We start from the raw sequence: 21,332 nt of genomic DNA, 5'->3' as shown, positions 1-21,332 counted from the left end.
ATTGGGTAGGGCTTTTATTTAATTTTCAACAGAAACGCGTAACATAATCGAATTCATTCACTGTTGTTATATGTCCAGAGGCAAATATAACAGTTATATCGGCAGTGCAAATAAACGGCGTTAATCTTGAAATAGATGTTTAAATAAATTGAAAGGTAATTGTCCTTTTTAAATACATACAAAACGGAATCCAGAAATGCTTTTAATCATGCGGATTTGTGTTTCTAAAACTTTTTTGCTTCCTTTCTGATAATAGGGAAGAACGAAACATACTTTCAGTTTGCTTGTATTGCTATTTAAAAAAAAATAAACGGCGTTAATCTTGAAATAAATGTTTAAATAATCGATATGACTTAAAATCGAGCACACCGTTATTAGTTTAATAACCTATACTAGAGTGTTACATACCTGGAAATTCATTCTAGTTGTACCATTTCACACTTTTCTCAGACGATTCTACATCCAATATTTATCAAACAACGAAAAAACATAATCCTTTAACATATATGCATAAACACTATATTTTTTACTATCCCGAAATACCACTTAAAGACACAAATAAATATCCTTTCAATCCCATTACAAGAAAGACATGCGTATCCAATGACTTTAAACATAAAATAAAATCTGAAGAACTTTATTCAAGATCTTTTTATAGTAATCATTCTACTGTTCATAAATACTTCGTTAAGTGAGTAGATGGTCAGCTTGATCTTAAATTTAGCCTGCGGATTATTTGGTACAACACGGAGAAAATGAAAAGAAAACCATAACAAAATTTAAATAAAGTTCTATGAAATGTTATAATCTGAAGATTCGTTTTTAATATTTAAAGTGTATTTCAAGTTAGCGAAAGTCCAAATAACTGTCCATTCCTGGGAATAATGGGCATTGGCCCTACGGGCCTCCGCTCCATTATTTCCCAGGAATGGACAGTTATTTGGACTTATTCTATTACATAATACACGCTAAAAAGAATCGGATAATTCTTATTTTATAGAATTGATGCTTTGTCGCTTAGTCCGATCCCCCCATTTACCTGTAACTTTAGTGTGAGTTGATTGAAAGTGTCTCATTTGTTGACAATAAAGTACAAGTCATTTGATGTGTGTCCAGCCTGCGATATTAATGTCGCTGAAGTGAGACACAAAAAACCTATATTCCGTCGTCGGCGTCTTCATCATTTAGATCGTTAGGTTACTCGTTTGAATTGTTTTTACATTTGTCATTTCTGGACCTGTTATAGCTTACTATGCGGTATGGATTTTGCTCATTGTTGAAGACCATACAGTGACATATAGTTATTAACTGCTACATGTACGTCATTTGGTATGTGGTGGAGAGTTGTCTCATTGGCAATCAAACCACATCTTTTTATTTTTATATCAGTTTTATTTGCATTAAATATATCAAAATTAAACTATTTTGTCATGATAAAATTGTAAACCTCCATGAATTGTTATAAAACTTGTATAGGAGTTAATCTTCTATATCGAGATAGAGCATATACAGAAAAACAATTTTTTGAATGTTGTTTTCTACCGATAAATGGACGTTTTACAGTCAACATTACACTTTTACAATGACAGCAGCAATCTCAGGCGAGACACAGGGTTCCGTGGAATTCTTCACGAATTTATTGTAATACTGCTTTCATTTGCGAAATAAGGGAAAAAAACGGCAGGACCAAGTGGTTTGGGGATATCCCCCTTATGTCCGAAATATTGATATTTTTTTGTACTTTTTTTCTTATTTTTGTCTGCCGTTCCACTTTTACATACCAAATAATTCTGAACAACAACTCGAACTTTAATTTGAACTTTAACTCAATGGATAGCGACACTCATCCGAAGCACATTAAACAAACGACATATGGAAATTGGTCTAAAAATAGAACTATTTCTTTCCAAAATGGTCACGTGGCTTTACCTCATCAAGTAATGTGATAACCACATCAAAGAATGACAGGACCACATCAAATACAGAAACAAACACATCGTGTTGTGTAAAATCGTCAAATTTTGAACAATCTATACTATTAAATTTGGAGACCAAAATTTTTTAGCCGGTTTGTCTCCGAGCCCACGATCGTCTGAAGTATTATATAATAATAAATAGTTAGTGTATGTAATGTACTTTATAACTTCATATAGTAATTGCTTTAATTAGCGTAGCTTAATTAATTAAACCCCAAATAAAGTTCTGTAGCTGGTTCCTTACCGTCTACGTTTTGTAAGCAGGCGGAAATGGCTTTGTATTCAATTTGTCATGAATTTATGACAACTCGGCCCACCGCCAATTCGCCCAACTCCAACACTTTAACTAATTATTACAACTTGCATTTAATCAAACTCGCACCATTCAAAAAAAAAAAAAAAAGAAATATAACAAACTCGAAAAAATGTGTTTAATCATTAGATTGTTTTCTTCTTCTCTTCGTAAATTCCTCCTTTCTCGGAGCACCCGTGTCACACAGAGACAGAACTCGCACCACTCGAAAAAAAAAAAAAATACTACAAACTCGCACCACTGAAGAAATGTTTTAAATCATCAGAGAGTTCTAGATTGTCTTCTCTTAGTTATTTCCTCCGTTATCTGAGCACCCGTATCACAGAGACAGAACTTGACTCGCACCTTTCGAAAAAAAAAAATGAAAGAAATACTGCAAACTAGCACCACTGAGACATGTTTTAATCATCAGTGTTCTAGGTTGTCCTCTTCTTCTCTGAGTTATTTCCTCCGTTCTAGGAGCACCTGTGTAACACCGGAACAGAAGGTACTAATTGGACATTCAAACTCCTATGGAAGAAGAACTTTCAAACTAATCAAAACTATCAACATAATGCATCAGTGCATAAAAACAGTTTGAGAAACACGAACCCAAGCTGTGTATCACCGTAAACATTTCAAGTAGTCTTTAAGCCGTGCTAGCGCGGGTTTTTTTAAGCAACTCGAAGAAATGTGTTTTATCATTAGATTGTTTTCTTCTTCTCTTAGTAAATTCATCATTTCTCGGAGCACCCGTGTCACACAGAACTCGCACCACTCGAAAAAAAAAAATACTACAAACTCGCACCACTGAAGAAATGTTTTAAATCACCAGTGTTGTAGGTTGTCCTCTTCTTCTCTGAGTTATTTCCTCCGTTCTAGGAGCACCTGTGTAACACCGAGACAGAAGCTACTAATTGGTCATTCAAACTCCTATGGAAGAAGAACTTACAAACTAATCAAAACTGTCAACATAATGCATCAGTGCACAAAAAACAGTTTGAGAAACACGAACCCAAGCTGTCTATCACCATAAACATTTCAAGTAGTCTTCAAGCCGTGCTCCCGCGGGTTTTTTTTTTAGCAACTCGAAGAAATGTGTTTTATCATTAGATTGTTTTCTTCTTCTCTTAGTAAATTCATCCTTTCTCGGAGCACCCGTGTCACACAGAACTCGCACCACTCAAAAAAAAATATACTACAAACTCGCACCACTGAAGAAATGTTTTAAATCATCAGAGAGTTCTTAATTGTCTTCTATTAGTTATTTCCTCCGTTCTTGGAGCACCCGTATCACACAGAGACAAAACTTGACTCGCACCTTTCGAAAAAAAAAAGAAATACTACAAACTAGCACCACTAAGAAATGTTTAAATCATCGGTGTTCTAGGTTGTCTTCTTCTTCTCTGAGTTATTTCCTCCGTTCTAGGAGCACCTGTGTAACACCGAGATAGAAGCTACTAATTGGACATTCAAACTCCTATTGAAGAAGAACTGACAAACTAATCAAAACTGTCAACATAATGCACCAGTGCATAAAAACAGTTTGAGAAACACGAACCCAAGCTGTGTATCACCATAAACATTTCAAGTAGTATTCAACCTGCGTTCGCGCGGGTTTTTTTTTCTAGTCATTATGTAATGTTAAAGCCATATGAAGAATTGGCAAATCATCATTACGAAATAACAAAACCACATCATATAATGAAACAAATACATAACGTTAAGCCACATACACATCAAGTAATATTAAAACCACATTGCCTAAAGACACAACCACATTAAATAATGATGAAATCACATCGAGTTATGACAAAACCATATTAAGGTGGCTCGGGAGTCTTCCTCCATTTTGGATTTTGAAAGAGCAGATAACATTGGTCTAGATCTTTGATGAAATGTGCAAATGTTGAGAATAGTATGTAATTTATGTGTAAGACTTTTGGTGTAAATATAGAAAATTGTAGGTTTTATCATAATTACGGCTGTGATTTCTTAAAAAAACACCTTATTTGTGTTTGATTAATTTTTTTAAAACTTTGCCAAATAAGGGGAGATAACTCAGATAAAGTAATTTTTATAATAGAAAGTGTTGTGAATTTACCTATTTTAATCTGTAGCAAGAAAACAAGTTCGGTGACCCCATTTTTTCTTTTTCTTATCTGAAAGCATTTTATAAGAGCTATCTTCTCACATTTTATCTTAAAGTTCTATCAAGTAGTTTTCTTCTTATCACACAAAATTTGATTTTCCATGCATATTCTTTACAAAATCTGACAATTTTGCACAACCTCTAGCGTGAAAAAAAGTTCGGTGACCCATACTTTTTATTATATTTTTGAAAAAAGCATGATAAAAACTTCATTTTGACAAATTATCAAAAAATTCTATCAATTTTATTTAAGACGCCCTAGCCACCTTAAGTAATTAAAAAATCATATCAAGTCAATACGAAACCATATCACGTAAAATCAAAACATCATTATGTAAAGACAAAATATCATCAAGTAATATTAAAACAACATAAAATAATATCAGATCACCACATAAGACAGATGTGGCGTTCCATACTATTATATAGCCATTATGTGCGTAGTGGATAGACACTCCGTCTTTTATATTATTTGTTATAATTGATACAAGTTAACAATCTCGGTTTAAACTTTGGAAAACACAGAAAACGTAAAGAAGACGTCAACATACGGTTATTTTCCAAACGTGTCCCTTTTCCGATGGTGTCTGTCTTCGGAGAGGGCGCGCTTTCATTTATATAAATACATGTATGATCATATATAGAATGTGTTTGAATGCAGCAGAATAAAAATGGTTCGTTAACAAAGATTTTCGTTATAATAGACATAAACAGAATTTGATACATGGATGGTTGTGTCAGTGGCAATCATACCACATCTCCTTATTTTTTTATGAACAGAATTTCATCATACATCTGACGAAGGCTTTATTAAGATGTTTTGACTATTTTCGAATTGCTGGCTTGTTTTATTTTACTATATATTTCTTTACCGATTTATATCAATATTCTGGATTTAGCAAGCAAGCTAGTCAGTGCATTCAGCTGCAGACATCATTGGTGTTGTTGAGTCCCTCTTTTATTTCAAATGCTGACATCTCTGGTCATTTGAACGTTAAGAAACAGTATATACCGCTTTGGTAGCTAGAATTTCTTTTTAACAGAAAGTTGTTTGATACTGTAATTGTTTGGTTTTCACACTAACCACCAAATGATTCTTTAACTAGATGATTCTCATTGTGATCTTTAGTGGTCTCTAGCTAGGAATTGGTCGCTAGCTAGAGTCTGGTTCAATCATATTGACGCAATGTAATATCGCTACGACAGCAAAGTAAATCAATATATTTTACTGAGAGTATGAACAAATTATACGTTACCTTGATACTATAAAATTTGTATTTATCACATAACATTTGGCATTGCAGCTCCGCAGTGTTAGAAAGTTCAATTTCAAAGTGTTGGAAGTTTCCATTAATTAAAAAACACCCTGCAAGAAAAAAATACCATAGCATAAAGATATCAGATTTAATATCGTCTTTCGATAAAAAGGAAAAAAAAAAAAAAACCAAAAAGAGAGAAAAAAGAAATTAGGCATTCCATTTGCAGAAAAAACATATATTGTGATTCTAACTTAAGGCTTGAGCTTAACAAAATTGAAAATTAAATTTAAAATGAAACTTATTAAATAAATATCATAATGGTTGCAAATGAAGAAAAAAATTTTGGATCCGGACTACCACTATAGTACTACGTGTATGTAGACCAATCTTTTTCCTGATTTGAATACAAAAACATTAATACTATATTACTCATTGGACACATTGTACCTAAGAAATAAAGAAATATTGCTGACACGCACGGCTATACGGTTGCCTAGAAAGTTTCACTTAACAAATGTAAGGAACGTGTACATAATCTGATGGAATATAAACGAGTATCTCCAGGACAAGGTTTGGATAATAGTTCTCGGTCATGTAGTCCGATAATACAGCGAGCGTTAGTATGAAAGGCACTTTAAATAGATAATTATGAATAGACGAATTTCAAATTCGTGCGTTTCCCCGTACAGTTCCAATGTCACAATGTTTATGTAATTATGTCACAGTAAGAGGCGATTGTTCATTGACGCAGTTTTAGCGTAATGTACGCTGATTGACCTCGGGTTAAATAGCGTAACTCATTCGTAAACTCGACATTTGTTTATACAAGTAATTATTTAGGGGGAGGAGGATTTTTTTGTTGATCGAATATTCATCCTCATCTGTAGCATGCTTTTTTTTCCAGCGAATCTGCGTTGCGAAACGGTATTTGCAATTTTGCACACAATTATATCTTGCATTTTTCCAGAATAAAACAAATGTGGCTCCCTTCAATAATGGTTTCAATTTATCACATTTACTAGCGCTTTCGAAGATCTTCAGGTACAATGTGACAGAGGGTCGAAGATAACACATCCCGGAAATGGTCAAAACTGAATGTACCATTTAACAATGAACTAAAATTGTCATATCCAAACTTTTGCATATCCATTCACGTTAACGGAGCACGAGCTTTTGGATCGAAGTTGATCATAACTAAGGACTGAACTTAAACGATTTGAGACAATTTATTTGTTATCATCGAAAATGTATCACTTGAAAAATCCTAACTATGATTTATTAACTGACACATTGGTTTTAAATACATGCAATTATTTCATCGAACGTCCGTCTAAATAGGAAAAAAAATGCCATTGAGAATGCCGTTTATATTTTTTTCTCTAATTTTTTTGGGATCCGACTGAAGAAACATGTATGGTTTGTAGATGGTTGGTTTGCTTCAACCAAATGTAACAACATATATTTTTGGCAAACGCTTTTAAAAGAGTTATCAATTAAACGACACCTTGCACAATAATAACTTGTTACAACCCAGTAACATGTTTAACCCCGCCACATGCTTTATGTCCCTGTCAACAGTCGGGTGCCTGTAATTCAGTGGTTGTTGAACGCTGTCTGTCATATTTGCCGACCGTGCGAGACCCTCATGTGTAGTCAAGGTAGTTAATCACTCCATAGTAGTGACATATTTGTTTTTCGTTTGTTGATTTGTCATAATTCAGGTCGTTGATTTTCTCGCTTATATAGTTACACATTTTTTCATGTCGAGACCTTTTGAAGCTAACTATTCGGTATGGGTTTTCGCATTGTTGATGACCGTACAATTGACTATATATTATTGCTTTCATCCATGTCATTTGAATTCTTGTGGATTTATTCATCTGCAATCATAGCACATCTCCTTATGTTTATATAATGTAGACGAATTGTCAACAATGAAGATAAATGTCGGCGGAGAACTTCTTGGCTCCCTTTCAGGTTATCTCGTATTTTCGCTCAAATATGATACTATTCCGACGGCAGAACAAAGGAGCATATACATAAACATGTGATCCCAATTTTTATTTACAAAAGACATGTTCGAACACATAATCATCATTGTCTAGATATCATCTGCATTTTTCGCTTTCTTGCATTTACTTGTAAATTGATCGTAACTTTGAACAACAATTTTGTCTACATAATTTACACCAAACAATGCTGTATATTGGTGTTTCGTCATAAACTTAGATTAAATATGACATATATGAGTCCCTCAATACCTATTACTGCCAGTCCTTTACATAATACTTTGGAGACAGGAAAAACATGTAATCTGGCCTATTAAAAATCTTTCAAAGTTGCTGTTGAATTTTGAATTATAGAACACCAAAGAAGATCTAAAACTAGGACATTTTTTATTTCTACTGTGGTTTCAAACATTTCTCGTGCATATTGATCGATTTAGAAATACTTCTCTCATGTGATGATTTTGCTCATTTTAACATGGGTAGGCATTACATTAAGTACACTAAGTTGTGAAATTATTAGTCCACTGATCGTAATTTAAAGGGACAGTGTTGAGTTCTTATAAAAAAAATTGTTCAACCCCTCAAAATGTCCATGTGCATGTCCCTTGTCAGGAGCCTGGTCAGTTGTTGCCTTTAAATAAAGTCATATCTTAATGCTTTTTTGGTATTAATAGAAATCGGTGTTTTGTTGTGTTGCTGTCTCATTGACGTTTACCGAACATCTCCATTTGGTTATACTGATAGATAAACAAACCTCTAACATATGTCCAATTGGTAAATGTTCTGTATTTGCCAAGCCACATGTAAGCGGTTGCGTTTTTGAATTCGTCTTGTTCCCTCAATAAAGTGACATTACTTTCCAGTACTCCACCTTTATGTAGACAGAATTTAGCAGCATCTTTCCATGATTCTTTTATGTTGTGAAAAGTTACATTTAACATCGTTAACTCTGTTAAATATAAATATAAAATATCTCTTTACAAATTGTAAGAGATGACTATTTGCAACGAAAGAAACAAACACTGTCTTGATTTTTCATTAGGTAAACATGCTTGAAAACACAGTCATTAAAATAGTAAACGATAAGTGAATTTATCACATACTTACAACTTCTAATCCAATCAAATTGCTTATATTTGCCATCTAAGTTTCATAGTACATACTTGTTCTGTGTACTAAGTAACTACATGTATGCATGAATGACCACAAGGGTATAAGATTGCATTTTATCGCAATCAAGTAGATATTAAGAACAAAATTTACCATTGTCTATTTTGGAACAAAATGCTATATCCCAAATTATAAAAAAAAATGTTTGTAATTAGTTTTCACATTGAAATTTATATATCTTGATATTAAAATCTTTTTTGACAGTTACAAGTTTCTATCAGTTAAATAAAGAATAACTAAATAAATATGGTCCATAATACCTTGATTACAGTACAACGCTATCATATAATTGTGGTAATTTATCATCCATGCAATTACTTTGTCGCAAAAAAGTATGTACTATGAAACCTTGTGAATGGAAATTAAGGCAGCTTGATGATGATTTTTTAACCTTCTTTCAGGAACTTGATCCATTTCATCTTAAATTGAAAAACCATGATAATGTCTAAAGGGAAAGTGCCACCTACATCTTTATTCGGAAAAAGCTAAGCCTTTTTGTTTTTACTTTGAAATGATAAAAAATAACTATAATCTTTCAAATTGATCTATTGGTACATGTAATTGCTTTTTAATGCATAGCCGCAAAACTTTCTATGGCACATATATCTATATTTTTCAAGTTTTAGTTTTAGTGTGAAATTGATTTTTTTTTAAACATGAAAAGTTCCTATTTAATTATATATTCCTGTTTTTGGTCAATGTATTATTTCATCTAGGCATGTAAAAAAGTAATTGTAGAAAGACACCGCTATATATAAATATACATACTTACACCAGCAGTACCATCTTTTTATTCTGAATAGCTATGATACTGGTGTGTAAATTTACAAAACATAAAACTTAGTTAATGAACTCCGTTTTACAAAAACCTGTGATACAAGTAGTCAGCCAAAATAAACTATCAATAGACCAACTAAAAGATTTCTTGAGTTGTAAATATGCGCTAAATTGGATAGTCTATGAAAAGGTTTTTACAATGAAATTAAGTGCTCGGGGCAAGCCCCTCGCTCTAAATTTCATAGTACATACTTGTTCATCGTCTATCCAATACGTATCACATAAAAGAAAAGAGTGCCAAAATGATTGATGTGACTAATGTGACTGTTTAACATCCAGGGTCAAATGTAACATGCATGTTCCTAACAATAACATGTGAATATAATATGAATATACCCTCCTTTTTACCGGATTGATACTCTTTAGAATACTACACCAAAAGGTAACAGACTACACGAAGACATGTCATTCTAAATCCGGACACATTATTTTGACTCAATGACAACCAGTCTACTCTTACTCCAAATGCCATGACCTTGACGAAAAACCTGCACATACATATTTTAAAGTCTTAAAGTTTGGTTTGAGAAAATTTGGACCGAACCAGTCCCCTTTGGAAATTTGGATTGAATAAGGAATCATTCATATGGACATTAGATAGCACCCCTGTTCTTCATTACGTCAAATATTTAGCAAGTGCACCTATACATATTTGAACAAAAGTTAAAAGCTTATAAAAAGAAACAGTCCCTTCCTCTTTTTTTTATCAGTTAAAAAAAATATTTATATTGGAAGCGTTTACAAACTAAGTCACGTTTCACAACTTGTCACAGAAATCAGAATATGTAAAGAAGGGGATAGTCAGTGCAGTATATTATACATGTATAATAATCTGAATTTCATAAATTATATAAACAAATTTGAAGAATACTACGCATACTGTTATGTTGTAATTAATAGAAAATTTATATTCTAATCATCCTCCTAAAACGTATATCAATTGTTTAGTTCAAGGTCAGTCTCACTTGTTTACAGGATTAATAGTTTTATTTTTAGGGTACTTTTATCATGTCACTTTTATAACACGGACAACTTGTAATAAGCAATAAATAACTACAATTGGTACAATAAAATATCTAGATGTCGATGCTTGCACAGGTACATTTTAAAGAAAATTATAATGTTAGCAACCCCCTAAAAAAAGTAACAAATAAATAGAGACGTTAAAAAGCAAACAAATAACCCCCCATCCCCCATAAAAATACCCCTCCCCCCCCAAAAAAAAAACAACAAAAAAAACAAAACAACAAAAGCCCAGACAATTTAAATATCAAAATGATCAGGCTTTCAAGTCAACAATAGTTTTAACAGGTCGGTTACACGACCTTATACGGGTATGCATAATTCAGCATAGTTATTACTTAATTATCAATGTTCCCGCCAATATAATTGTTTGTTTACATAATATTCAATTTGTTTTACCTGGGTCATTGGTCAAATCAATTAATAAGTTGCAATGCCAGGCTGATGGAATACTACGTGCTTACAATTTACGGAGAACACGTGTTTTTCACTGACATGCAACGCATTTTTTCACAGATTGCCGGTAGGAAAACTGACAGTCTAGTCAATTAAGATTCGACTCACAAACTCAGTATTGACAGGCTAGTGATACAGTAGTTCGATGACTTATTGATAGATAAACACAGATTTTAGACACTGAATTAGTTCACGGGACACAAAAACTCAAAAGATAATTACATTGTAGTTGTATTTGCATGCAGATATCGAAAGCGGGAGGCTCCTGAACTTATCGGATATCTCATAAAATTGGGAGAGCGAGTGTCATTTTTCCGTGTGACTCATTCACAAATCTTTTCTTGTTTTTGATATATAACTTAGTGCATTTTGATTTTCTGCTGTCATTGCAAAGGTCAATAAAAAGGATATGCTGCAAACCCTTAGAGATGATCAGAAAAAGAGAGGCGAAAGATACCAAAGGGACATTGAAACTCATAAGTCAAAAATAAACAGACAACGCCATGGTTCAAAAAGAAAAAAGGAAAACCACAGACAAACAATATTACATAAAAACACATAGAAAACTGACGACTGAGCAACACGAACCCCACCAAAAACTGGGGGTGAACCCAGGTGCTCCGGAAGGGTCTGCTGATACTGCTCCACATTTGGCACCCGTCGTGTTGCTCATGTTAGTACAAACCCGGTAATAAGTCTAATTCGGTAGGTCACATTCGGGAAAAGGGGACTAGATTGTAGTTACGACATTAGGAACATATCCGCTATCATCTGTGAAACGGATATTCCATAACGGTCAACCAACTCGTGATGGCGTCCGTAAAATTTACGAAAGGATGATTTCAACTTCAGCACTTTGAACTCTTGGTTTAATAGCTTCCTTGTGAGCAGCAACCCTCTATATCAATGAGGAAATCATGATAGGACATACAAGCCCTGGAATATCGTATCAACTGGGAGATATATACTCCGTATGCAGGCGCTGCTGGAATGTTGCTACATAGAAATGGAAAGTTCAATTTGGAATCTGAAAGCATCTCTTTTGTCGTAAAGTTTTGTTTTCAACCGACCCTCATGGTCAAATTCTAGATGTAAGTCGAGATATGAGGCAGACATAACTGTATCTGTTGTATCCTTTATCCAATGTATGATGGGATAGATACGTTCAACACAGTCACCAAATTTTGAATTATTTAGTGAGAGAAAGTGTTTTCTAGTGTGAACATATGCTAGGAAAATTGCACTATCATTGTTTTATTGTAAATGCTAATTGTCTCTGTAACTGTGGAACTTGTATTTTCCTTTACATTTGCTATATACACGTGTACGATTATATGATGTAATTTATCAGGTTTTAAAACTACGGTTAGGAATTTAATGAGGTGTAACATGAATGTCAATGAGATAGAAACCAAACGACAAAATAAAAAGATTCAACAGACAAATAAAGGTCAACATAATGTCTTCAACAATAGACAGGTGTCTCAGTCTATATACCATATGGACTGTGCATATAAATTAGGAATCTGTCTTTAAAGTCATGGTGCTGTGCAGCCTGTAATGCTTGATATCAAGTAAAATTTCTGTGCCATATTATCTGTTCTTTATGAAATAGCACTTTTTATGGAAAGAGATAAGAATATGTTATACGAAAGTTCCAAGAGCATACAGTTTCATTTAACCCCCTCCATTAAAATGTTTAACTAGTTTCGAAGAGCTAAGAGGAATTTTACTGGACAATAAACAGTTGGATATTAGTTTTACGTGAAATAAATGCACAGGTATATGTACAGTGCATAACAATAGACAAAATCTGTCCTTTGCTACTTTGATAAGACGATTAAAAAAAAAAACTAGAATACTGAAGCCGGTGAACAATATTTTTGTATTCAAATCTGAGCATGCGTATTGAAGATTGTGTTATAAGCATTTAACTTAAAGACCATTACTAGGTCATAGTAATAGACCTCTGACATTACATATATAACATTAGATGAGCAAAAATAATAAACAAAAGATTCCGAGATATAATGCAAAGCGACACTTTTCAACCAAATTCCACGTGTTCTTAGGTGATATTAAACTCTTGCATAATACATTTAATGAGGGAATTTATTCTGGGTAATTTTGCAACACAGATTCATACAATTTGCTGCGATCTGTTATTGATGTTTACAGTGTTACAGATATAAACAAAGCAGATTTTACGGGAGAGCACGTCCTAATTTTTACAGGATGTTTGCGGATCCCAGGAATTTAGATACGATAAGGGTAAACTTATCGATCCCTTTAATAAACTTATTCTAAAAGGTTACCAATTCAACACTGTAATTATATCTTTGAATATTGTTTTTACTGGTATAAATATTGACTCTCAGATCTGTACTTAGTGTCTTTTTTGTTGTGTGGAATGTATACAATTTAAGGGGTATTTTTGAGCATTTTAAATTTTTCATATTGTTTTTGTTTCCATAACAGCGGTGATCATTTTGAAAATTTCAATGACAGATGGCATTTGATAACATTTTACAGGGTTTGATCTTATATTATCTAAGAAAATGTTACTTTGATGTTTTATCCAATATGGTTCAATATTAAACTTTAAGCCCTATTTCAATGTTAACAACAGTAATCTTTAAAATTCTTATTGCAATCAATTTAAGAGTTGATAACCTTAATATGCGGAGAAGCTTATCAAGTAAACTTCTTTAAGGAAAATTAAAAAAAAATCACTTTAAACTCATTCTATTGTGAAGTTCTAAAGATGGATAGCATATTTTCGAATGACAATTAATATTTCCTCACAGTTTCATTTAATTTGAAACTCCTTTAGTTTTTTCATATGTTTGTAGTTCCTTGATAGCGAAGGCCATCTTGAACATTCAAAACCATAGCTGAGCATTTGCATATGGTGCGGTTCATCAATATCTGTCAAGTCAACTCAAATTTCTGGACAAAAAATGTGGAAGAAAAAATCGAGGAATAACAATATTTCACCTCTTTTACCAAAGGGTGACATATAATAAGAAAATGGTATATATTATGGAAGCGAATCTTTAACAGATTTGGACGTCAGCTTTGAGGAACGGACGTCATATTAAAACATAATATTTCTTACCTTCACATTTCCACAAAGTAAAAATAACTGAAACAAGGATTTGAAATTTTTCCATATTTTTACGCTACAACAATAAAGGATGACTTCACATCAATGAGGAAGTATTTATCATTTATATTCACCTATGTGAATTTAAAGTATCAATTACATAAAGTAAGTTATTTATAGCTGAGGTGAACAAAATATAATACGCAGTCGTATAAAATGAAAACATTGATACAAAGAATGTGTCAGAGTATTTATACATATACATGTACACATGTAGCATGATTAAATTTGTCAAACCAAGGATTTATATAGTACTAACTATTGGTTAAACATATTTAACGTATCGATATTGAATTGGGTTCACCATAATAAGTAATTGAATTTTCTAAACCAGACAGGATTTGGTCGACTGTTTGACAAGGTTTTCTTCCGGTTGAAATTTGAGAGACACATTTGTTTTGTATTCTACAAACACATTTTCATTGTATCTTGTAACAATAAAAAAAAATAAGTCAAGATAACAATCAGGAAATCCTACAGTAAATATAGTATCGTCAACCGACCTTTATCATTTTGTTTGAAACCTGAATTAAACAATCATGCTACGCTGTTGTCATATCGGCATGGGACTAATTTTTGGCATATTTCTTTTTATTTCTCACGAATATAAACTTTTATATTTTATTCAATGTATTTTTATTGAAAAGGGTCATCTTTATTAGTGATGAGGCACATTTTCCAGGGTTTTACACTGCTTATTTTGGGTTTTTAACATAATGCTTATTTATTTTCTTCTGTAATCATAAGTGTGTTTTAATATGAGAAGTAAACAGATGATACGAAAGACAAAATATCAATAGATAGTATGTGCAATTTCAAAACTAAAGCAGTTAGTTATGCTTTGGAAAGATAATTTTACGAGATACATTGATGACAATGATACATAATGTTATATATTATTTAATGTTATACATAATTAGATTTTTTAAACAAAGCATGAAATTTAGGAAAAATATTGAGATGAAAGTAGCAGTTGAACCCTACAATTTACTTTATAAGTTTAAACTGCAGCAGAACGTTATCTGTTCTTAGTTCTTATGCATTGTGTTTCTGTCATTTTGGGAATAGATCAAAATATATTTGCAATTTCGAATTCTTAGGGCTCGTTCAGAACAAAATATCTTCTAAAATGTTAGTTTTGAATGTGCATTTCCCGGTTCTAAACCGTATCCTATAAAATCAGAGTTAACCACTCTTTAAACTCCACGAAAACTGTTAGACAAATTGTTCTTCAAAGATTTGCAACTTTGGATTGTAATATATTTTAAAAAGGAAAAACCCGCAGTATGATGGCCGGATGCAGTACATAGAAGATAAACATGGAGGCGAATACGCCACAACGAAAAAAAAAAAAAAAGCATGGTACTACCCGAAATACATGCTGTCTTTGTGCGAATGCACAATTTTTATCGCCACACAGCTTACAATCCGTTAATTCATCAATGAAAAATATACACATCTGCCTTTGAAATACTAACTTAAAGCTGTTTGTATACCCTAGGAATAGACTACTTTACCAAAAAGCTGTATTTGGCAAAACTTTTCGGCATATTTAGGTCTTCAATTCCTTAAACTTCGTACTTTATTCGTCCTTTTTAGTTTTTTTATTCGAGCGTCACTGATTAGTCTTTTGTAAACGAAACGCGCGTCTGGTATCTATGATGATTTAATTTGCACCTTTTTTCATAAATGATCTATGCAAAAATTTACAATTTTTACAACTTGTAGCTTGCAAATTAGCCCGGTCACCCATACTTTTTATTATATTTAAAAAAAAAGGACATGGTAAAATCTATATTTTAGCAAAGAAAACTATATCTTAGGAAATTTAAGTTGATGATCCACCTTAGATGAGGGATCTATAGTTGATCACATTCCTTTCAGTTGTAATCTGGAGGATAGCTGTTTCATTGGCAATCATACCACATCTCCTTATTTCAATATGTTTTCCATAAGAACAAATTTGAGGAAACTGGTAATGATACCAATTCACATGCATCACGATGTAATTTCTACGTTAATAAAATTGTAATGAATGAAATACATAATTGTCAACCAAAAATGTCTACGTTTTTTCACTTAAAAACATTTTTTGTTATGTCAGTCTGCATTTTGTTAGCAGCAAAAATGTCCTTAAAAATCAGGTAGGATTTTTTTATCGTTTGCAATAATAAGCAAAAAGGCAAATTGACACTCACGCTTTTCATACGGCATGGCACAACAAAGAAAAAGTGTAAATAAGAAAGAAATTTGCTGTCCATATGCAGTTTGTAAATGCGAAAATTATACATTGTAATTTAACCAAAAGATTGAACTAAACAGACCATACTTGAAAATTCAAACGAAAATGAAACCTGTTAAATAAATATAGTAATGGTTGCATCTGGAAAAAAAAACCCAACCAAAACCCTTTTATTTTTGGACTATCGCTGTAGTACTACATGTATTTAGAGCAAACTTTTGCTGATTTGATTACAGAAACCTTAATACAATATTAATCATCTGATAAATTGTACCTAAGAAATTAAAAAATACTGTTGACACGCACTGATATAAGTTTGTAAGGGATTTTTCATTTTACAAATGCAAGGTACGCGTGTATAATCTCATGGAATATACACGAAGTATTTTCAGGAACAGGTTTGAATTATAGTTCTCGATCATGTAGCTCCGTAATACAGCAAGCGTGGGTATACAGTACACTTTAAAGGATATTCGTGAAAAGATCCGAAATTAACTAACGCTCGATAAATCTGCACAATCAAATTTACAATACGCCGGTATTTGTATGATGAAGGTCGTTATTAACGGTTTCAACAGGCTATTTTCCTTACTGCGTAGATTTACTCCGGAGTGGAGTAATTATTTATTGAGATGTTACGTACTCTGTGGTAGGATACTCTGGCATTCGGTCATTTTCATTGGCAGGTGTAGGCCTCCCCTCTATAAGATGAGGTGGAGGAGGTCCCAGAGTTACCCATCTGTAGACCCCACCGTTACCACTAACCACATTTTCCAAACCTGCAAATTGTAGAACTTGTCAGGCCCAGAGCAAGGGCCGAGTGAAATAATCCCCCAATCACTACCAGTCTCCCTGGACCTCCCCCCATTAAAAATTGACTCTGCGCCTAAGGATAGTAGAAGAAAATTAATTTCTTTGAAATGTCTTGTTTTCTTCCCAATTAATAAAATTGGTAATTAATATAAACTTAAATTCATTCTGGTTGCTTAAATCACAATAGTCCATATATAAAAAAAGTGCTTAATAACGGAAATGTCCAAATCAAAGAAACGCAAGTTTACTCCAAACTATCCTGTATTGGTCCAATACCATGGAGGAACTGCTTGGATACTGGTAACCATAATATTGCAACCAAATACAGCAAACTAGTGCCTGAAAATATAAAACAAAAAACAACAGCAACTATTCTTATTTGGGAGGGTGGGCGGGTTTTAAATAATTTAACTAATTTCTGCAGCACCTGCTTTGTTGTCGACAGCAAATTAACAAGTAAGTGCCCGATACGGGAATTCCAAAATTCAGATTCCACCTGAGAGCGCCATCTATGACCATGCCAAATATGGCAATGAGCTAAAGGCTGCAACACCCACACACCCACACAAATATTTGATTGAATTAAACCAGATTATTGAAAATATAAAATTTTGATAATCTCTATTAATTGCAATACTCATAGAAGAAGACCCTATATTAATACTGAACGAATAACAATGAGATGAAGAACAACGATCAAGAGTTGTTGACGTATTTTCTAAACTATGTTGAAGTCCTTCCTTTAATCACAAAGTGATTAAAAATTGTTCTAGAGTTGTCTCTCTTTGTCTGTTGTTAATTGTAATTCACAAATACCAAAATTAAAATACTACAGACTTTCTGTATATTATACTCATTTGTGTAAAGGTTCCATCCTCTGTTTTTCCTTTATAACTTTTACAACTTATACAAAAACAATCATTCTAATTACACATACATTTTATTACACCAACTTGTATTTACATTTTCATGACTAGAACATACATTTTTACTTTGTGGCATTACTTTGGCTACAGAGTATTCTATAATATTTTGTTGAGGCGCCAGGGTGACTACCGATTACCTATACACAATGGCTATCAGCTGAACTATGTTGACATAGTGTCATAAAACCCCTGGTAGTTAAACACGGTTACACCACCACCTACCATGGGGAGTGACCGGGGAAAACACTCGTATTACCAATGCTCCAGTTATTAGTGCCCCACCTGTTGGCAGGTGTAGGCCTCCCCTCTATAAGATGAGGTGGAGGAGGTCCCAGAGTTACCCATCTAGACCCCACCGTTACCACTAACCACATTTTCCAAACCTGCAAAATGTAGAACTTGTCAGGCCCAGAGCAAGGGCCGAGTGAAATAACCCCCAATCACTACCAGTCTCCCTGGACCGCCACATGAGAGCCCAAGTCAGCTACCAAATCTGACTTGGGTTCTCACCTCCACAAAATTTACATTATTGAAGCATTGGAAAAGTTGAAATTGTTGTGCGTAGGAAAGACTCAACCCCTCCTTGTATATTATTTAAGAAAACCTGATTTCCAGTTTGTGATACATGAGTTCCATCTGTTCTGTATAAAGACACTTCACTTGCCCTAATGTTCTCATGTAAAATAGCTTTCCCCCCATTTTCTATTACAAAGTTTTTGACCACTGAATTCACTCTTTTTCTCTTCTGTTCGATTATTGCACCCGCATTCAAGGGTGCAAAATGCCAGTATCTGCGCTGTAGCATTGAAGACCATATTATAATAACATTTTTAAATAAAGCCTGGTAACGTAGGATAGAACATTTTTCATTTTCAATTAAACCCTTCCCTGTCAATTCTAAATCTGTCAAATCATTAGCTCCACAGTGAATAATAATAAAATTAGGAGAAGGTAAAAATTTTCTTTTTGCATCCAGTACGGAGTCTAAATCTTTAATCTGAGAACCAGGTTGCCCAATCCAGTATGTTGTAACACCTTTGGACTCCAGTCCCAGGTTGGTCCTACCATATTTCTTCGCCTCTACATTGGCCCAATGAACAAGGGAACTTCCAACAATCCATAAACCTTGGGACCTGTGAAAACTTGTAGCTTGTTAGCCTTTTGAAACTAGAAAAATTGCAACCTAATATAGCGAGAATAAGCATGCGATTTCCATCTGCCTAATTTCATAATTACCTCCTCTGAGACCCCCTGCCTGGCTAGTTCCGTGGCTCCCCCAATTCTAAAACTATGTGACCTAAAACGACCTTTACTAATATGAAGAAAATGTAAAGCCTTTTCCAGTATACTGCTGAATTGGTATCTAGTTAAATGCATACCATTATAATGAATAAACAAATCTTTATTATTACAGGTAGGTCGTACCTTTAAGTACTCGTTCGTGAGTCGTATCGGACAGTAGTTTTTTCTGTTCTCAGGTATCAATAAAGTAACGGACTTTCCCTTTTGGTCAGTTTTTGACCACCTTACCCTTAGCTCCAGGACTTTTTTCTTAACTAAAATATCAGAAATTGTTAAGTTGGAGCCATTTATAACAGACTTAGTTTTTGAAGTAGCGATTTCCCCTACCCTTAGCAAACCAAAGAAGGCAACTGAAAAAACTACTGAAAATAAAGCAGCTTCATATTTATTCTTACATACTTTATCTAAACAACCTATCATATCTGCTAACAATTGCACTGTAATTGGTGCTCTAATGTCATTACGTTTCCCTCCTTGAATTCTTTTTATTCCTTCTAATGCCTTGCCAATTATAAAGAATTTTGTAGTATCCTGTATGCCTTGTATTTTATGATGGTATGAAACTCCTGATATATAAGATGATATGGTACCCCCAGAAAGACCTTGTACTGACAAAAAAGCTATGAAATTTAGCAAATCATTGACTGGCACTGGCCAATGCTGTTTCAATTTGTAAGATGATCTAAAATTACAAAGTTTTGACAGAGCCAAATTGTATGATTTTTGTGCATTTTTGGACACACCTTGATTGACAATATAATCCGCCACCTGACTTAAATGTTCCAGATCTGTGTTGGAATTTTGGTTGGCCACTGGTCTGCTTCTGGAGCTAGGCTTCTGAACTTCCCCCACTGAGAACGAGAAAGACAATCAGCAATTTGGTTTTGTTTTGAAGGGATATAAATTGCCTTAACTGACGTATTGTTTTTTAAGTTCATTGAAACCATTTGTCTTACTAAAGTCATAACTCTACTTGATTTGCTAGTTTTCATATTAATGATTTGAACAACCGCCTGATTATCACCTTAAAAAATAACTTTTTTGTTAACAAAATATGATTCCCAGGACATGAGTGCTGCTACAACTGGAAACAACTCTAACAATGTCATATCTCTGGTGATTCCAGTTTCAACCCAATGTTTTGGCCATATGCCTTGGGCCCACTGACCTGCAAAATAGATCCCATACCCACCTTTGGACCCCCCTGCACTATTGTGAACAACTCTAATTTTTCATTTGAAACCCATACATTGTCGGTTATTACAGTGACACCATTGTGTCTAACCAAACTTCTAAATCTGCTTTCATCTGCTTGTTTACTCGAATTTTGTAATTTGATTTTCTTACCCCGATTGTTGAATTTACGAGTCTGCGACAGAAGGTGCGGCCTGGAGCAACCACCTTACAAGCAAAATTCAGGAGCCCAAGAAGAGATTGCATATCTTTAAGAGTTATTTTAGAACTGTCTAAGGTATCTCTGATTTTTTGTAAGAGTTTGACAAGTTTTTCATTTGGAAGCCGCATGATTAAATTCTGTGTATCAAATTCTATACCCAAAAAAATGAGTAATGTAGTAGGCAAAGTAGTCTTGTCACTAGCAAGAGGAATACCTATTTTATCGCATACCTCTTGGAATATCTTCAAAGTATTGCCAACTTTTGATGTTTGGCTCGACTCGACAAAAAGAAAATCATCTAAATAATGGAGGA

At 33.6% G+C, this 21,332-nt stretch overlaps 1 protein-coding gene across 1 annotated transcript in view; it reads right to left on the bottom strand.

Moving 5' to 3' along the window:
• Window positions 1–14,418, bottom strand: part of LOC127732057 (uncharacterized) — a 37,496-nt gene extending 23,078 nt beyond the window's left edge. The window contains exons 1-3 of the mRNA XM_052241108.1: window positions 14,293–14,418; window positions 8,443–8,637; window positions 5,677–5,786 (exon numbers count right to left, since the gene is read on the bottom strand). Coding sequence (XP_052097068.1) covers window positions 5,677–5,786; window positions 8,443–8,637; window positions 14,293–14,347 — 360 coding nt within the window. The 5' untranslated portion in view covers window positions 14,348–14,418. The remainder of the gene's footprint in view (window positions 1–5,676; window positions 5,787–8,442; window positions 8,638–14,292) is intronic.
• Window positions 14,419–21,332: the final 6,914 nt, after the last annotated feature.

Source organism: Mytilus californianus, unplaced genomic scaffold, assembly GCF_021869535.1.
Source record: "Mytilus californianus isolate M0D057914Y unplaced genomic scaffold, xbMytCali1.0.p SCAF_22, whole genome shotgun sequence".
Classification (NCBI taxonomy): domain Eukaryota; kingdom Metazoa; phylum Mollusca; class Bivalvia; order Mytilida; family Mytilidae; genus Mytilus; species Mytilus californianus.
Note: the sequence above shows the minus strand (reverse complement) of the source record. Positions and strands in the feature narration are given on the sequence as shown.